A 20,521-nucleotide genomic window follows, 5' to 3' on the forward strand; every position below is an offset into this window, starting at 1 on the left:
AGTTTGTCTACAACATCAGGACAGGTTTATGTAGGATGATCCCATTTCCTTGGCTAGAAGGAGTTGTCTTGAACCAAGCCCAGGACAATTCTCAGGATGTTATAAGATTTATCATGTGGAACATTTCCCCAAGCATAGGAGAGGGCCAGATTTGGGCAGCCAGAAGTTCATGCATCCACGCAGTCCCCAGAGATACTCTTTGGGGTCGAGATCTCAATTTTACCATCTGGGGAAAAAATCCCCCCCAAAAAAATGGAAGAAAAAAGGAAAATGAATGTGGTTCCTTGCCCTCTCTGAAATGTTACAAAAACAGATGATGTTAAAACTAAAAGTTAAGATGCTTTAATAATGTCGGAAATTCAACATTTAAAAAACTTTTTGTTTAACGCTATCAATTTCACTAAGGAATTTTAAAGAAAACCATAAATGAAAATGAACTCTATGCTAATGATGTGACTACCTTTTAGTTTTCAGGAACTAGACTATGAAAAGACAGGAAAGCAGGAGACTCTTTTAAAGAGATCTAAATTGAAGAAAGCAGAAGTTGAACAGAAAAACCATAATAACAGAACAAGAGTACAGTAGACATTTACCTCTGTGGTGTGGTACCCAGCACTGTGGAGAACAATATCTCTACTGGATAATTCAGAGAGAGCTAAATCGTAGGCCTGGGGCTCATTAAGGCTGTTAATGACAGTGTGAAACAAATATGTTAGTCTCGTTGGTTTGGGCTGAGAATAGAATTCTTTTGCAGTTTTTAAGATCACAGCATAATGCATTTTTAAGCTATAAACTTAAGGCTAATACATATGGCTAAGCCCAAAGAAACTCAAACACTAGAGGAAAACATAAACTAGTCAATTAGCTTTCTCTCTATTAAGATTAAATACTTGTCAAAAGTCACATGAAAGAGGAATAGAGTTGTCCCTTGGTATCCACAGGGGGTTGGTTCCAGGATTCCAGCACCACCAACACCAAAATACGCAGATGCTCAAGTCCTTTGTATAAAATGGTGTAGCACTTAGCAAACAGCAGAACAGAGGAGCAATGAAAGAGAAATGGGCTCCTGTCACACTTAGAAGAAGTAAGAGAAGTCATAGGATTTTGGTAAAAGCTGGTACTCTGAAGATTGAATTCTACCTGGCTAATATTATTCACTTGTTTACAAAACAGAAATGTCTAAGCCTTTATTTAGTTGGTATATTAGTTTCCTATTGCTGCTGAAACAAATTACTACAAATTTATTGGTTTAAAACAATACAAATTTAATATCTTACAGTTCTGGAGGTAACAACTTCAAGATTAACTTCACTGGGCTAAAACCAAGGTGGTGGCAGGTCCATGTTCCTTCTGGAAGACCTAGGGGAGAATCCATTTCCTTGCTTTTTCTAGCTATTGGCTGCCTGCATTCCTTGGTTTGAGGCCCCTTCCTTCATCTTCAAGACAGCAGCATAGCATCTTCTGATCTCTCTCTCTGACTATGACTAGTGCATTCACCAACACATTTTCTTCTCTCCTTCAGCTTCCATTGTCACACATCCTCTCTGACTCTGGTCTTCCTGTTCTCCTCGCATATGGACCCTTGTGATTACACTGGGCCCACCTAGATAATCCAGGCTATTTTCCCCATCTCAAGATCCATAATACATCTTAATCGTATCTGCAAAGCCCTTTTTGTCATGTAATATAGAATACTCACAGGTTCCATGAATTAGGACAAGGACATCTTTGAGGAGGGCCATTACTTGATCTATGACAGTTGAATAGATGGATAATACAGATAGACATTTTGATTTATGAAAAAATCCATTCTTATTTTACTGGGGAATATAGTCTCATTAAAAAATAAGAAGGAATGATTTGTAAAAGTTCTGTAGCAGTATAATTAGCCCACAAAAACCTTGTTGAAAAGAGCAATTAGTTTCTGAAGAATCCAGTAAAATGGGAACATAGTGTACTCTAAGGGGATATTTATGTGTAGCTAGTCCCAACCTCTACTTTGTTTTTAATTTATAGAGGTAGTTGAATTGTGTTTCCTGTATTTTTCTTATCCTTACCATACCCTGCTCTGCTACTAAAAGCTTCTTTATGGTATGGTTTCATTGGGCGGGATCATATCAATGATCAAATTACAACAAATGATCATATCAATGATCAATTACAACAAAACATTTGGAGTTGCAGTTATATAATGTACAGTGAATGACCTTGAAAGTCTTAGAATAAAAATATTATTCTAGTCTCTCATATATATATGCATAATAGAATATATATAATAGAATATACATATATTTGTATTATTCTTGATGGCCTGAACATCTAAATGTTGATGTTTGCCAGATTTTTTTTAGTTCATTCTTTTTATAAGCTAAGTGCCTCTATGAAGTCAATGCTATCAGTGAACAGTCCTTTTATGAGACACTCCAAGTCTCACAGCTCAAGTGTGCTGGCTTTTAGTACCATCTATCTCTTGGTCAGGAGGAACAGTATAACTATAATATGGGAGTTAAATGTGGTTTTGTCAATTTTTAGCTACTGATTTTAAATTTATGTTTAAGATGAATCACTCTGTGAATCTATTTTCTTGACCTAAAATGTTTGAAAAAAGATATTTATGTGAATCTCAGGGTTACACCAGAGCCATCTTAAGGAGGCTGCATGAAGCAATGGTATATTTACAAGCATTTAGAATTATTTATACTTAAAGATTTACAAATGAGAAAATTCACTATAAGAACCAGTGGAAAACCACAATTCAAAATTCACTGATAGTTTTGACTGGTAGTTCTCTCTCTAGAATATATATTGAAGATAAATCTTAGTTGTCTTCTACACTTAGAAATAAATCTTTATTTTTTCTCTTATTTCCTTGCTCTTTTTTCTTTTTCCTTCTCTTGTTCCTTTTTACATAATATTCAATCTGCATATCTTAATTCAAAGGGTGTCTAAACTAAAGAGTTTCAACTTTCTGTGTAATGGAATAATGAGGAAGAAGGGAACATATTTTATTAATAAGTGCAGGTCTCTCTAACATTCTCCTAACATCCACCAGAAATACTCTTTCCTATCATAAAGATCTAAGTGTTACCCACCTCTCTGTCTCACTCTCATTGCTATTGTGGGCCCTCCATCACTTCTGCAAAGGGTCCCCAACTACTCTCTTACCTCTGCTAAAGTGTCCCCAACAACTGCGGCTATTTCTAGGAGTTATTTTTAAAGATCCCTGCATAATTGATCTGGGCCATAATAGAAATGCAAACTTTTTATTTTTTCCTCTTCCTCTTCAATGATGTTGCCCATGAAATGGCAGGAGGCTGAGACACTACCTCCACTGCAACTTCCTTCCTGTAAGTGCTACACGTGGTTGACAATCTCCTTAAATCATTCTCTGTCCATGGGACATGGCACAGAGGCTTCACTGCTCAACAGGCGGCAGATTTCCTTGTACTCTTATCACAGTGGTTCCTGAGTTGCATTGCCTTGGGATGCCAAAATCTCTCATAGATTTTGCAGGAAATTACTTCTGCTTCGTGCCATAATCCTTCTCTTGCTAGGACTCAGAAATGAGTCCATATGGTTTGGGCAAAGAGGGAACCATCTACCTGAGACCATCATCCTGAACTCTGTCCTCAAACTTCTTTCCCTTCTAGACCTACGTAAAGCACGTAGCACAAAACTTAGCACACAGTAAATGTTCATGAAATATTAGCCATCACTCGTTTGACAAAAGTCTCTCCTTCTAGTAATTTACATTCCTCAGAGCTCCATAATTAGAATAATTATTCTACATAAGCCTAAATTTACGTTTTGAAGCTTTCTTTCCATAAATTATTCCTTGCCACGTAGTCATGAAGTAAAACAATCAAAAGACCCTGCATTGCATCTTTTTGTGGACACTGCTAGATTAATGAAATGTGGAGTCAGCCCCTGAATGCTTTTATAATGAGTCCCCAGATGCCCCTGGAGTAAGTCAGCCTCTGGCAACAGCCAGTGAGAAACAGTGGCTGGCTAACAATCACGTGACTGAGCTTAGCACTGATTTTTCAGGCTCAGCGGAGCTTCAAGATGTCCGCAGCCCTAATCAACCAGCTTGGCTGAAATCTCATGAAAGACTCTGAGCTCCAGGTAGGCTCTCCGGGATTCCTGACCCTCAGAAACGTGAGATAATAAATGTTTTAAGCTGCTGTGTTTTGGGGTAATTTGTTAAGTAGCAGTAGGTAATGAATGTACTCCTCATTCTCTTTTACCCTGCCTTCTAGTTCCCCTTCCACTGTCATGATAGGTTAATGTATTTAATTTGTTTATTTTGGGTTTCGGTAAGAGTGTTTTTCTCTCTGGGTTGCCTTAGTGTCCTCACTGCCTGGAAGAGTGTTTGGAATGTAGTCATTAAATGTTGAATGAGTAATGAGAGTCTAAAATTTTTATGTAAAGGTGAAAATGTTTCAATTTCATTTATTGTTTTTAAATCCGTATACCATAGTCTAATTTTATAGCCATGTGTGCATGTAGTAGACACCTTTGTGGAATGTCTGCCTGCTCACTGAGATCCCCTTAACTGTAGCAGAGGCTCCCTGTCTACAAGGTACAATATGACCCCTAGTGCTTGTTCCTGATGATTGGACAATGGCTGACAACCAGACCCAAGCCCAGGCAATCAGAAAGTCTCCCCTGAGTATTTGGAACTAAAATCAAGAGCATGAGAAAAAAGATCCTCTCTGTGTGACTGTCCCTGTGTATCAATTAGGACAGGCTACATTGTAAGAACACCAAAATTTACAGAGGTTTCTTTCTTTCTCCAGTGTATTCATCACAGGATGGTCAATAGGCTTTACGTAGCAGCAGCTACTCAAGGGCACAGGTTTTTGGGACAGACATCATTCAAATGTTGCCATCACCACACCAAAGGAAACAGTGAAGTTCTGAAGGATCTCACAAAAGAAATCAATCGCTCAGCCTGGAAGTGACACAGCATTTCTCCTCACAATTCATTGGCCAGAACTACTCACATCCACTTGGTCCCTCCTTTCCTCCACTCCCCCACCCCTGAATTATAAGGGAAGTGCAATCCTAATAAGTGCCTAGAAGGTAGAAAGTATTTGAACAGCAAATAATATGGGGAAAATAACATAGACTGGCCAAAGGTCTGGAAAGATTGACTAAAAAAAAAAAAGAAAAAAAAAAAGGAACCCCTTTGGTTAACTTTTCTGGCACAGGCTTATTGAATGAAATCGGAGACCCAAATCACCTGAGCAATGCACCATAAATGCATATGCAAAAATTGAAAGAACTGCTGCATTTGAACTACACTCATTGGAATTTTGCACACATTGAGCTGTGCATTAGTAACAAGGGACAACACCTGGAATATATCATGTAATGTCATTGCAATGTAATCATTCACTCATTTTGTGCATTAGTCTGTTTCCAGACTCTGTGGTCACATGTTACTACTGACCTCATTGGGGTTGCTCTGAGGATTAAAAATGAGTTGATTCATGAGAAGCTCTTAGCACAGTGAGTGCCATTTTCTAAACATTTTGGGTTAACTATCACATTTAGGAAGTAAACTGAAAGCAGGAAAGGTAATCAAGAGGTACCAGTCAACTTACAACAACTGGTTAGGAAGTGGTGCCTCTCACTGAGATGCTGAATACAAAAGGATCAAGTCTTCTTTTCTAAGTGTGAGGGAGATTACTGATTTGCCAGTCTACTCGTCTGCTTCTCCCCCTGGCTATAAAACTACTTTGTTTTCTCTGTTGCATTTTTGGACAGAATATGCCGCTCACCTATTACGTGCCAGGTGCTGAGGGTGGCAACAGGTCGCAAGATGAATATGACCTTTGTCTTCATGGAGTTTGGGTGTGGTAAGCTCGAGATACCTCTAGAACAGGCATCTTCAGCATTTTGCTAAAGGGCCGAGGAGCAGAGGCTGCGCATATTAATGCTAATAAACGGGTCGACTGAGAACCAACTTCCCTGTGAATGCGGGAAAAGGAAGGCAAGAGACGCAACCAGTAACAGAGGAAGGGAAACATGGGCAGAGGAAAACACTGGGGAGAAATGGAGAAAGGAGAAAGGGAAGCTGAAGTATATCAAGGATGACTGAAATAAGAGGCGAGTGAAATTCAAATGAAGAGGAAGAGAAAGTTCCAGCACAGGTACAGCTTCCCTGCGGTCTCACTGGATCTGGGTCACAGCGCCCAAGTCGGGGTCAAGAATCTCCCAAACCCCGACACACCACGCGTCCTAAAGGCGCCAGTTCCCAGGAGCAGCGGGCGGCGCGGCGTTGTGACGTCACGGGGAGGCGGGACTTCCGGTGTCGGGGGCGCTTCACCAAGACGGTGACGGTAGAGCCAGCTGCCTTCTAGGTGACAGGTGAGGAACTGCCTCCCACGCTGCAGGTGACTTGTAGGAGAAAGGACGGCCGGGCGGGCACGTGGGAGCTGGAACCCTTCCTCTCTATGGCTCCTCGCAGAGCCCATGCCGCCCTCAGCCAGACGGCTGCGACCGCTGCGGGGTTCAGGGACACTTTGGCCGGGAGCCCCTTTTGGCTGCTGACCAGCGGAAACGTACCATTTGTACCGCTAACTGCAGTCAGCCTCGGGGAGTCTTATGGCGGCCTCACTGTAGGGTAAGGGTCAGGACGCTGGGCGACTGGCAGGGAAGAAGAGACTAGAAGTGACCAGCGTCTAAGCCGGGGACTCCAAAGATCTGAGTTCTTGTACCAACCAAGCCTCTAGCCCTGGGCAAGTCACTTTCTTCCCTCCCTGGGTGTCAGTTTCCCACCTTGTCCATTAACGCGCTCTTTTGGTTTGGAATCAAGTTTCTCAGCAGGATCAACCTCCTCCCCCACGTCTGTCCCAGATTTGTTACGCCAGGTACCTTTGAGAACTGACCCTTGCACCAGTCTCTGAACTTGACACTCCCCTGACCACTTGTTTAAGGTTCATTCTAGTTGCTCTAATATTTCTCCGTGGCGCCAAGGTCAGAACTCTGCTTGCTCCCTTGAATTTGGAGTGCAGCATTTTAGGGAAACAGCCGCTTTTGTTGCCTCTACCGCCTGTCAGGCATCATGGTATTTTTCGGAAATAGTCTGTGTCTCATTTTTTCTCATGTATAAAATGGGGTACATTAGTAGCCACTTGATAAGATTGTTTTATTAACTGAGATGATTCATATAACGCTTGCTTTACATGCAATAAATACTCAATAATCATCAACTCTTAATGATCCGCCCACGCCAGTACACCGACTTCACAGCTCTCTTGAAGTTCTTTGCAGCAGCAGCACCTGGTGCTCAGGCTACTTTCCATCCACACATAAAGCCTTACTGTAAACTCTCACCCTTGGGTTATTTTTTTATTTTTCCACACAAGACAGGATGCATAATTCCTTTAAGATCCATCCAAGTTGTTGAGTGTGTCAATAATTTGTTCCTTTTTATTGCTGAGTAGTATTCTGTGGTATGCCTGTCCCACCATTGGTTTTACCATTCACTTGTTGAAGGACATTTGTATAGTGTCCAGTTATGGGCTGTTACAAATAGAACTGCTGTGAATCTTTGCTTGAAGGTTTTTGTGTGAATATGTTTTTATTTCTCTAGGAGAAATGCCCAGTAGTACACTTGTTGGGTTATAGGGTATGGATTTAATTAATTCTTGTGATCATATATTTTTTCTTTAGCATCTTGATATGGTGGACTACATTGATTGATTTTTGAATGTTGAATATACATGGAATAGACCCCACGTAATTCTTATACATTGCTAGATTCTATCTGTTAATATTTTGTTAAAGTATAGATATGCGAGGTAATATTGTGTAGTTTGTTTGTTTGTTTGTTTTGGCTGCGCTTCATGGCTTGTGGGATCTTAGTTCCCTGATCAGGGACCAGGGATTGAACCAGGCCCCAGAAGTGCAAGCGCTGAGTCCTAACCACTAGACTGCTAGGGAATTCCTGTGTAGTTTTCTTTTTTTGTACTGTCTTTGTCCAGTTTTGGTATCAGTACAATAGTATTCTGCAGGGTCTTTAGTGATAATCACTGTTTCATTCATGATATTAGTAATTAGTGTCTTCTCTCTATCTTTTTCGGTGGTGGTTTATTGATTTTATTGATCTTTTGCAAAGAACTTGGTCTTTAATTTTTCTCTGTTTTCAGTTTTATTGATTTTTTTGCCCCATCATTTTCTTCTGCTTGCTTTAGGTTTATTTTGCTATTCTTTTTTCTAGTTTCTTGATAATTAATTTGAGAGCTCTTCTCATTTCTAATGTTAGCATATAGTGCTATAAATTTCCCTGTCAGCATTGCTTTTGTTACATCTCACAAATTTTGGTATATTGTCTTTTTATTTTCATTGAGTTCTATGTATTCTTAAACTTTCCTTTGCAACTTCCTGTTTGACCCATGGATTATTTGGAAGTGTGCTCTTTAGTTTCCAAGTATTTGGAGATTTACCTGTTGCCTTTCTGTTACTGATTTCCAGTTTTATTCCATATGGGTCAGAAACATAAGCTGTATGATTTTAGTTCTTTTAAATTTAGTTTTGTTTTATGGCTCATGATGAGGTGTATCTTGGTGAATGTTCCATGGGCACTTGAAAAGGTGTGTATTCTGCTGTTGTTGGATGTCAGTTGCATGTCAGTTATATCCTGTTGGTTGATGGTATTGTTAGGTTCTTCCATACATTATTGTCTGTCTAGTAGTTCTTTTTCATAGCTAAAAGTTTCCAGCTATATTTGTGGAATCTGTTTCTCCTTTTAGCTCTCTTGGTATTTGTTCTATGTATTTTGAATGTCTGTTGTTCAGTGTGTATATATTTAGGATTTCTTCATGGTGGATTAATCTTATCATTTTGAAATGTCCCTCTTTGCTCAGTAATTTTCTTTGCTTTAAAGTCTACTTTATCTGATAGTAATATGGCCATTGTTGCCTTAAAAAAATAATACTAGCATGATATATCTTTTCCCGTTCTTTTATTTGCAACCTACCAATGTCACTGTGTTTGAAGTGAGTTTCTTGTAGGCAACCTATAGTTGGGTTATGTTTCTTTTTAAATCCATTCTACCAATCTCTGCCTTTTGACCAGTATAATTAGACCATTTACATTTAAAGTAATTATTAATATGTTAGGGCTTAATTCAGCCATTTCATTATTTTTTGTTGTTGTTGGTTTCCTCTGTTATCATTTTTCTGTTTCTCTTTTCTTGCCTCCTTGTAGGTTACTTAAATACTTTTTTTAAATTAATTTTATTTATTTATTATTTTTTGGGGGTACACCAAGTTCAATCATCTGTTTTTATACACATATCCCCGTATTCCCTACCTCCCTTGACTCCCCCCCCACCCTCCCTCGAGTCCTCCCCACCCTCCCTGTCCCAGTCCTCTAAGGCATCTTCCATCCTCGAGTTGAACTCCCTTTGTTATACAACAACTTCCCACTGGCTATCTACTTTACAGTTGGTAGTATATATATATATATATATATATATATAGAATTTTATTTGACTTATTTGTAATGTTTTTGAGTATATCTCAGTATACTCTTTTTTTCACGGTTGCCCTAGGTATGACAATATATATACATAACAGCACACAGCCTACTTTTGTATTGACATTTTACTACCTTAAGTGAAGCATAGAAACCTCACTTACATTTACATCCTTTACCCTTTCCTTTTTTTTTTAATATAATTGTCAGATTTCCTCTACATACATTGAGTACCACATTAAATTTTTGCTTCAACCATGAAATATTATTGAAGAAACTAATAAGGAGAAACATAATCCATTATATATACCACTGCTTTTACCTATTCCATTGTTCTTTTTTTATCTAAAGTTAAACCTTATTCACTTATTCCTTTCTGTTTGGAGAAATTGCTTTAGGAGAACTTACTGAGGATAGATCTGTTAGTGACAAATTCCTTTATTTTTTCTTCATTTGAGAATATCTTTATTTCTCCTTCATTCTTGAAGGATGGTAAGAATAATTTTTTCTGATGTGGAATTTGGGGTTGAGAGTTGCTTTTCTTCCTTGAAAAACATTGTGCCACTTCTTCCTGGCCTGCTTGGTTTCTGATGAGAAATATGCTGACATTTGAATTATTATTCCCCTGCAGGGAATATGTCATTTCTCTCTGGCTGCTTTTTAGATTTTTTTCTTTGTTTTTAATTTTCTGAAGTTTGACTGTGATGTGCTTTGTATTGTATTTCTTTGGTTTTATCCTATTTGGGGTTAACTCAGTCTCTTGAATCTGTAGGTTTTATGTATTTTGCCAAATTAAAGAAGTTTTAATCCTTTTTTTTTTTTTTTTTACAATATTTTTCAGCTCCATGCTCTTTCTCCTGTTTCTCTGGGACTCTGCTTATACGAATGTTGGGCCATTTGTTATGTTCCTACCAGTCCCTGAAATCCTGCTCATTTTTTTTTAAATCTGTTTTCATCTTTTTCAGATATAGTAAATTCTATTGATGTGTCTTCCAGTTCACTGATCCTGTTCTGTCAATTCAACTCTACTGTTGAACCCATCCACTAAGTATTTAAAAATGTATTATACTTTTCAATTATATGATTACATTTGGTTCTTACTTTTGTATTTTATCCTTTAAGGAGAATTACTTTGAACATCCATGTAATTTCTGAGCAAAATTAATGATAGCTTTAGATTATTTGTGTATATAAACTAGTCATCTTACTCAAGATTTTAATCTTCTTTGCAGAGTTATTGCTATAATTAGCAGAAGCAAAATGAACAGGTGTAATTCTTCTCTCCTTGTTTCAGGCAATTTCTTATTAGAAACCTAATAAAAGGGAAATGGGGAGGGAAATGGGGAAGGAAATAAAGAAGGGAATTTAGGCCTTGGTAAATGGCAAATTGTGGTATACCACTAGCAGGTGGAGTGGGAATTTTGAAATTCTAAAAAAAAAGAAACCAGGAAGCAAAAATAAAATGAAAAATTTGCTTATTAAAACTTTTAAAGGAGTTTTGTGATGTAGTTCCAGATTCAGAAAGCTCCCTCCTTTCCCCCTTTTTCTCTTGAATAACACTGATGATTTTAAGTACAACAGGTAACTTTCAGTGGCCATACTTGAGATTTAGGTAATGTTGATTCCTGGTTTTATTGGTTTGATTTCTACCCTTACCAAATAATTAAAAATTAATCATGGACCCATTTGCCAGATTCATTGACATTATAGTACTGTGGTTAAGAACTTATTTCCCAGTAAGTATGAAAACTTAATATATGAAAAAGTGGGGAAGAGATGATTTTTTAAAATAAGATTGGCACAGGTAGCTCAAAGTTGGATTCTTATATAGATAGATTAAAAGTAAAAATGTGAAAACTAGAATAATAAAAATTAAAATAAATATCTAGGAAGCCATATGTTAAATGTAGGAGTCCAGAAAAGGGTTAATATCAGCACTATACAAAGTTCTCTCAGAAACCAATAAGAAAAAGATAAATAACCCACTTGGAAGCCAGGGAAAGGGTATGAACAGACAGTTCACAGAAAAGAAAGTCCAGAAGGCCAGCAAACATGAAAAGATGTTCAAATACACTAGTAGTCAGAGAAATACAAATTAAAGAGTAAGATATTTTATACCTACAGACTACAAGAATTAAAAGTAATAGGGCTGCTTATTGATGATACGATTGTGGTGTTTCCATTCCCCTCGTCTTTAGCATCAGAATCCAAGTCATCTTTGTCACTTTCCCTTCCCTGGATTCCTGTACAGAATTATTACCAAGACTTCAGTCTCTTATTCACCCCTTTCCCACTCTTGCCCTCATTTTTTGCTTAGGTTATTTTGATAGCTTCTTGTGTTTTTTCTGTCTTTCACAGTATTCTTGAAAGCACTACTTTAATCAGATCCTTCCCCCTTTTAGAAAATATCAGATTCCCTATATCTACAATACTTTCCCAAACTGTGCTGAGAAAGAAGAGGTGATATTGATGGGAGAGGTTAATAAGATTATTATTGACAAGATTGGCCAAGTCAGTTTTTTTAAAGATTGTGTATGTATTTTGTCTTTCTCTTAGAGGTTCAAAAATTCTTATCAGTATAATTTGAAAGGTTGTGCAGAACTAAAATTTATGTATCTTTGTTTAACCTATTTTAACAGATTGTGTTTCCCAAGATTGGCCACAACAATAACTCCCATATCACGTACTTTTCATACAATATGTCTTTAAGACTCCCCCTATTTAGAGAGGTCCATTTTTGCTCCCTTTGCATATGGGTGAGCTTGTGGATGACAAGGAAGTAATGCTGTGTGACTTCTGAGGCTAGGTCTTAAAAGGTGATACAGTTTCAATCTAGTCCTCTTGAGATGATTGCTCTTGGACCCCAATCCTCATGCTCTGAACAAGCCCAACATAGTCCATGTGGAGAGACCATATAGAGTGGACATGTGTAGATATTCCTGGCCAGCAACATATTTGAAAGCAGCATCAGTCATCAGACATGTGAATAAAGGTACTTCTAGAGGATTCAGAGGACTCTCACCCCCAGTGAACATATCACACCCACCAGTGACCAAAGCAGAAGCAAGTAATAATAATAATAATAAAGGTAAGTAAAAGAAATAATAAAATGAAAAACCATAGCACAGCCCTTGTTGAAGTCAGTGGGAGAGGAGGGGCTGCCCTGAGTTGGGTCCATGCCTAGATTTTGACACAGCAACTTCCTGTAGTAAGCACTTTGTATGAATTGTGAACTTCCTGTTCTCAGGGTGTGGGTATTTATTCTGTAATCTGTCTAAATGCACATTGGAATCCAACTTCTAATAAACATAATGGTGCAGTCTCCCCCCCCACCCCAATAAAAAGTCTCCTCAGCTAAGGCCCCAGATGTTACAGATTAGAGATAGGCTATTCTTGCTGTACCCTTTCTTAATTCCTGACCCACAGAATCCATGAAAAGAATTAAATGGTTGTTTTAAGCCACTAAGTTTTGGGATAATGCAGCAGGCATAACTAGAGCACCCATATAATATATATAATTGTGGTGTTTGTGACTAATGACAGCTGTCTGTCTTCCTATCCAATCTATATATATTTATTTCTCTTCTATGTCTTATTACATTGGCTGGGCCCTCAAGTACACTGTAGAATAGAAGTATTGATAGCAGACTTCCTTGGCTTGATATCAAACTCAGAGGTGCTTTCAGTATTTCAACCTTAGTAAAATATCTGCTATAGGTTTTGTTGTTGTTCTTGTTTTATTGTTGTTGTTTTTGCTGTAAGTTTTTTTTATAGGTTCTTATATTCCATAAAAGGTGATCCCTCTATTTCTTCATTTTTAAAAGTTTTTCATGACTGCATTGGATTTTATCGAGTGTATTTTCTGTAATGGTTGAGATGATTTTATGCTCTTTTTCCTTTATTCTGTTAATGTGGTACATTGATTACATTTTGAATGTTTAAACAACCTTGCATTTCTGATTTATACACAGTTTGGTTGTCGTGTATAGCCCTTTTATGTATCACTGAATTTGGTCTGCTAATATTTTGAACAGAGTTTTTGCATCTATGTTTATGAGAGAGGTTGTCCCATACATTTCCTTTCTTATAATGCCCTTGTCAGGTATTGATATCAGGGTTTATTGGCCTCATAAAATGAGTTGATAAATGGTCCCTTTTTTTCTGTTCTCTGGCCAACTCTGTAGTATTGGTATTATTTCTTCCTTAAGCGTTGACTTTCATCTGGACTAGGAGTGATGGATTCAATGTCTTTGTTAGATATAGGACTGTAAAGATGTCTTTAGCCTTTTTGTGTTTGTTTCAGAGTTTGCCCAAATCAAATTTATTGGCATAAAGTTCCTCATAATATTCTTTTATTATCTTTTTAATGTCCATAGTATCTGGAGTGGTATCTTCACTTCTGATATTGGTTATTTGTGCCCTTTTCCTTGATGTATCTTCTTAGGGGTTTGTTTATTTATTTATAGGTCTTTTCAAAGAGTAAACTTTTGGCGCTGTTAATCTTTTCAAATGTAAAGTTTTCCTAGCCCATTAATTTCTATTTTTTATTATTTTACTTTTTCTATTTTATTTATTTGGATTCGTTTAGTTTTTCTAACTCCTTAAGATAGATGGTTAGATCCTTGATTTCCAGCCTTTCCTTTCCTACTGTTTTAGAAAATATTTTAAGACTAAATTTTCCTGCATTCATGCCTTTGTCTGTATCCCATACATTTTGATATGCCATATTTTCATTATTTATTTCATTATTATTTGGTTCTAAATTTCATTGTAATTTCTTCTTTCCCTCATCAGTTATTTAGAAATATATTGCTTAATTTCCAAAAATTTGGGGATTCTCTTGTTAGTTTTGTTATTTTTTTTTTTTTTGGCTTAATTCCACTGTGGTTAAAGATCATGCTCTGTATTATTTCAGTTCTTTGAAATTTGTTAAGTCTTCCCATATGGCCCAATATATGGTCAGTTTTGGTAAATGTTCCATGTGTGCTTGAAAAGGATGTACATTTTGCACTTATCTGGTGTAGAGTTCTATATATGTCAGTTGTGTTGATTATGTTAACATAAATGTTAATTATGTCAATCAAAATTTCTATATTTCTGTTGATTTTTTTTTCTGTGCTCATTCTATCAGATTCTAAGAGGTGTGTTAGAATCTTTCACTATGATTGTGGATTTATCTATTTTCCATTTACTTCTGTCCCCATACAGTGTTGTTACAATATTATTGACCATATTTCTTATGCTGTATATTACATCCCTGTGACTTATTTGCTATATAACTAGAGGCTTGTACCTCATAATTCCCTTCACCTATTTCACCTACCTTCCTACCCACCTCAGGATCAAACTTAATTTTAAGGTACATTTTAAACTAAAAAAGCCTCTCTGATTTAAAACAACTCTCAAAATCACTTCTATTATTTACCAAACATTTAATATACTGTAGAGATCACTAGCATGTCAAAGTGTGCTATCAGGCTAATTTAAAAAAAAAGGGAAAAAAGAAAGAACTTGGAATAAAGCGTCCGTTGCCAACATTGAATGTATTTGTACTTCTTATATTGTATTTTGATAGCAGTTACAGATTTTGTATCTTTCCTGGGCCTTTAAAAATGTAATCGTCACTTGTCTGGTCACTGAACACTTTACAAGTAGGTTTAGTACTGTGCCCAGGAATACCACTAATTAATTGCCAATCAAAGCACAGATATATGCGGAGTGTATGCTCTGCTCTGTGTAATTGTGAGACAATAACACAGCTCACAACGTATATTTGATAATATATATAAAATTTTTGTCATTTGAGGAAGTTTCAGCAGCTTCTTATCTACCTTATATACATGATAAATAATACAAGTTATTTTTTATTTTATTTATTTATTTATGTATTTATTTATTGGCTGCATCAGGTCTTAGTTGTAGCACGCGGGATCTTCATTGTGGCCCACAGGCTTCTCTCTAGTTGTGGCATGCAAGTTTTCTCACTCTAGTTGTGGTGCCCAGGCTCCAGAGCACGTAGACTTTGTAGTTTTGCGGCACGTGGGCTCTCTAGTTGAGGCACGTGGGCTCAGTAGTTGTGGTGCGGGGGCTTAGTTGCCCCGCAGTACATGGGATCTTAGTTCCCCGACGAGGGATTGACTCCCCATCCCCTGCATTGGAAGGTGGATTCTTTACCATTGGACTACCAGGGAAGTCTTTAGAGATTGTTTGTGCTTTAACTTTGAAAGAAAAGTTCTCACTATCTCTTTTTCAAATGTAATGTAGTTTAATTGAAGACCACCTGGACATTGCAACACAAGTTTTAAAAAAAAAAACTTTTCTATCATTTGCACTTCTTACTTGGATGGATAAAGTAGAATTCTGAGTAGCCAAAATAAAATGCAGACATTACTTGAATGCTAAAGCTGAGTAAGAGACTTATTTATAGTGATCAAATGCTGCAGTTTTATGTATTGTCTAGGTTTGTATAAGATTTAATTGGAAAACATTATTTTACTAAATAAAGTTAGAAACTCATTAATACAAGCAGATGAACACCTATACTTAGCCAAGTAATGCTTGCCTAAGTTGTACGGATTATATCTACACTGTAAACGTGGTTTTTATCCAGCCTAAATCTTGCTGTTTGTCAGAACTGATCATTAAAGATTGCTTGTAGGTGGCAGCTGAATGCGGGTCCATCAGCCTTTAATAACATATATTAGAACACATTGTCCCATCTTAACCTGCCCATTGTTGGCAGCAGTGAATGACCTTGGATTCTTATCTAAGGAAGAAAATAAAGGTTTTGTTTCCTTTTTTTATTTGGCTGTGTGAGATTCAGAAACATAAGAGTGAAATAAAATAAAAAGATGCTTTACAAATACATATATTAACTCCATGTTTCTCAGTTGTATTTTACTTGAGGTGTTTTAGAGTTGTTACTTTTTTGTTTGTTTTCTAATTTTCATGAACTTATTGAGTTTCAGATCTACTTGCATTCTCATTAACTTTGTGGCTAATCAAACTCCTAAGATGTCATTTACTTTGAAGTTAAGTATTTATGAGTTGAATACAGTTAATAACTTTGGATTCTCTTCTGGTGCAAATCTTATATTTAGCCAGTATCCTCTCTGTCAGTGCTCTAATTTAATACTGTATATAACAGTTAAATCTAATATTGTTTCTAACACTTTATAAATGTCTTTAAGACCTTTATAAATATACTGTATTTTTTGATAGTTTTAGAGATTGGGCTAAGTGATATTTGTTAGTGAACTAAAAATCGGTCCACAAAAAAAAAAGGTGAGATGATACTTTTATTTATTTAGTCAGTCGATAATATATTTTTAATATAATTTTGAAAGGAGTCCCTACTTTTTAAGTGAAAAATTTGCATTCCAGATATTTTTTCTAACCTTGGCACTGTTGATCTTTTGGGCTAGTAATTCTTTGTGGTGGGGGGCCGTCCTGTGCAGTGTAGGATGTTTAGCAGCATCCCTGGCTTCTACTCACTAGATGCTGGTAGTAACACCTCCCCGATACAAAGTTGTGACAATGAAAACTATTTTTATTTATTGGCATATGTCTTCTGGGGGCAAAATTGTCTCTGGTTGGAAGTCACTGCTCTAGAGAGAACTCACAGCCTGAGCACGGGCTAGGGGGAACAAGTGCTCCAGGAATCTTCTGAGAGAATACGTTGAAACCAGGGGAAAAAACCCTTCCTCCTGCAGTGTCTCTCCTCCAGTATACTCTTCAAGCTTAACATCATATCAATTGGCAGAGGAAAAATATTTAAAAGACCCAGATCCACTTTTCCAGAGAAGGCAATGAAGGATGAATTTGGAAGCAATTAATTGATAACTGGCACAAGGGGGAAAGCATTCCAGAAGTGGTGACAGAGTAAAACATTAGCAAAGGTACAGGAGCAGAAAAGCATGAAGACACCGAGAAAATGCAGGGATAAGACCGACCAGAGTACAAGACCGCTGTAGAGTGGTAAGAGGAGAAAAAGCTTTAGGGGTACTTACAATCTAGACCCTGGAGGGCTCTGAATGAAAGAAGGATAGTTGAAGCGGAGGATAGAAAGACCAATGAAAGTTTGGGACATGGTCCTATTGATGGACACAGGGAAGGCATAGGCAGAGATGGAGGGGTGATATAAATAATTTGGGACTGCAATTTTGCACATAGCTTGATTATTTGGAAAATTGTTTATGATGTTATCTCATATTCTATTTTTTCCACCTACCCATTTCATAATTTAACAATGTAGTGCTTTAATAATGTATAAAAATATAGTTAGAGAATTGCAACTAAGACCTGGTGCAGCCACATAAATAAATATTTTGTAAAAAAAGCATTTGGAATGAGAGGATTAATAGGGGAAAAAACTCAGAGCTCATCAAGGAGTTCACTGTCCCTCTTTACAGTTCTATCTGAGAGAGTACAAGAGCAGCCATAGCTTCAGTATTTTTTTCACCCGACTTCACCAGGTGAAGGTAGGGGGATTTGTCTCACTGGTAGAGCATATAGCTATACAAAAATTCCAGCAGAGGGAAAGTGAAAGTTAGCTGTGGATTATTGTCAATTTAGACTGGAGAGGAAAGTGGTGGGATTTTTGTTTTGATTCACACTCCTCTGTAGTCTTTAATTTCACTAAAGACATGCCCCTCTTTCTCCCTACTCTTGTGGTTTAATTTTTTTTTCAGTCCTATAACCTGGAATAACCAAATAGTCATGTATCTCCCATATCTCTCTGTGACATTTCCTTCTAGGTATATTGAATTTTATCTTTTTATTCTTGAATATTGTCTTTGGCTCAAGGTTTTATATTTTAGTGACTCTTCCTATTGTTCTTCTCCCCTTATTTAGAAATGGATTCAGAAATCGAGGAGGAAATTCCTGTGTGTGAGGAATTCATTTTATGTTGTGGAGTTGAAACCCAGGTTCTAAAATGTGGGCCCTGGACTGACCTCATTAACGATCAAAGCAACAACAGGCCTAAGCTGCTTATTTTCATTATTCCTGGTAAGTTTAAATATCTGGATGAGAAGACTCTATACAGATACTTATAACTATTTCTGGTTTTAAAGAGAATTTGATAAATATAAAAATCCTTATGGGAGGAAATAGAATCCCTCAAACCATTGATAACAACTACCCTTATTAATGCTTTAGTCACTGGACTTTTTATCTTCTGTGCATTAATAGTATAGATATTATGTACATTTTTAAAATCACAATGTATGCCATACATGTAGTTTTATCATCTGCTGTTTAACTTTTCTTAACAATATTTAGAATAATTAGAACTTTATCAAACAATATTTTTGACAGTTTTCTAAATAATTTTCACTGTCTCATTTCAAGGTGGTTATAAGTTTATGGTAGGACATTTATTTATTCTGGGATTTGTCAACTGGGTCAGTTGTGATTTTTGCTGGATCAGTGTCAATAGAATGATAGGGGAAGATGCTTGATTGTAGGTATTCGAACCACTTTTTAAAATTATGAGCTTGACTCCGCAACTAGAGAAAGCCCATGTGCAGCAACAAAGACTCAATGCAGCCATAAATAAATAAATAAATAAATAAATAAATAAATTTATTTATTTTAAAAAATAAAATTATGAGCTTGAAAAATGTGTGTATATATATGTGTATATATATATATATATATATATCAACCAAAAGATTAAAAATGAAGCTGTAAATATGTATCATATTATATTATATCATATCATGTACACAGCTAGGCCTATGGAGTATTATGATCACATTTCTTGTACATTTTTGTTTGTTTTCCCTGGGTTAATGGTTGTCCCTTTTATTTGCTTAGTTTTCTATGTTTCAATCAGTAATTTATCCTAAAATTACCCTCTAGAAGTGAAAAAAAATCTTCTCATTTTTTGATAATCAGTTTCCTGTGCTGTTTTGGTTTGCTTTTTTGGCAGCACCCCTCCCAGAACTCTGCGTTCTTTGTCTCCAGCATAGGCTGGCTGCTCTCTGGGCCTCCTACACCGGCCGTCCTGGGGGTGCCTTTCACTTTTCTCCTGGATCAGAGTCCTTGTTTCCTGGATCCCATGTTTTCTTTTCTTGGTTTATTCCCTTGTTTTGGGGGGAGCACACCTTCTAGGAGCTTCCTGAGAAGAGGTGCCTGGGAAGTAATCTTTTAAAGGTCTAGCATGTCAGAAAACGTCTTAGAGTTCTAGTTTGGAGATGGTAGTTTCCTTAGAATTTGGAGGGCATGTTCATTGTTTTCCAGGGTTCGGGCTGTTTTTGAGAAGTCTTGGTATTATTCTGATTTTTTATCTTTTGTCCCTCTCCCCAGGCCAAAAATATTTTAGATCTTTTCTTTGTTCTGAGATTCTTAAATTTTACAGTCAGGCACCAGGCACCTTGGTGTGAATGTTTTTCATGCATTGTATTTGGATTTTGGTGGACCTTTTTAAACCAGAAACTTAACTTCAATTCTCAGAGTTCTGTGTTCTTTCTTTTTTTATAGTCTTCTGTTTCATGTGTTTCGTGGATGCATGATCTTTTCTTTCTTTCTTTCGTTCTTTTTCTTTTCTTTTTTTTTTTTTTTTGGCTCCTTGCATTGTTAGAGTTTTTGCTGCATTCCTTTTTCTTTTTTCCATTAGAAAATGTTTGTTTTTCCTCAAATGTTTGATAATCCTTGACTACCCTTTCATTTTTAAGAGGAAGACATAAAAAATTGATTGGAAACTTGTATTCAGAAGTGGGGTGTGTCCACAGCTATGCCTAGGATAACCAGCCACCCTAATCTTGAGGGGTTTTCCAGGACTCATGACTTTCAGCACTAAAACCATGACAACAGGACGAGCAAAACAGAACAGTTGGCACCTTAGGTAATCCTCACCTTAAGGTGATTGGGTAGGAACCCAGCATTTCATTGGAGGATTTCCAGCTTTCAGTATCTGTGGCTGTTTCTTGGATTGTTCCGTTTTCCCAGGAAGGAATCTCCCAAGTATCCTATCTGAGGAATGGAAGCCTGTCTGCTAATGTTCAGAGCTGAAAAAGGGGAAGGAGAT

General features: G+C 36.9%; 1 protein-coding gene across 7 annotated transcripts in view; it reads left to right on the forward strand.

The window, feature by feature from the left end:
* The first annotated feature begins 6,304 nt into the window (after positions 1-6,304).
* Positions 6,305-20,521, forward strand: part of LDAH (lipid droplet associated hydrolase) — a 99,258-nt gene continuing 85,041 nt past the window's right edge. The window contains exons 1-4 of one of the 7 annotated variants that reach the window (XM_057742333.1): positions 6,340-6,401; positions 10,455-10,537; positions 12,129-12,577; positions 18,343-18,498. In XM_057742333.1, coding sequence (XP_057598316.1) covers positions 12,415-12,577; positions 18,343-18,498 — 319 coding nt within the window. In that variant the 5' untranslated portion in view covers positions 6,340-6,401; positions 10,455-10,537; positions 12,129-12,414. Of the gene's footprint in view, positions 6,402-10,454; positions 10,550-12,128; positions 12,578-18,342; positions 18,499-20,521 lie in introns of those variants that run through there. The other 6 variants (XM_057742330.1, XM_057742326.1, XM_057742329.1 and 3 more) reach the window with 6 other exon arrangements.

This window comes from Hippopotamus amphibius, chromosome 7 (assembly GCF_030028045.1).
Source record: "Hippopotamus amphibius kiboko isolate mHipAmp2 chromosome 7, mHipAmp2.hap2, whole genome shotgun sequence".
NCBI classification, from domain to species: Eukaryota; Metazoa; Chordata; class Mammalia; order Artiodactyla; family Hippopotamidae; genus Hippopotamus; species Hippopotamus amphibius.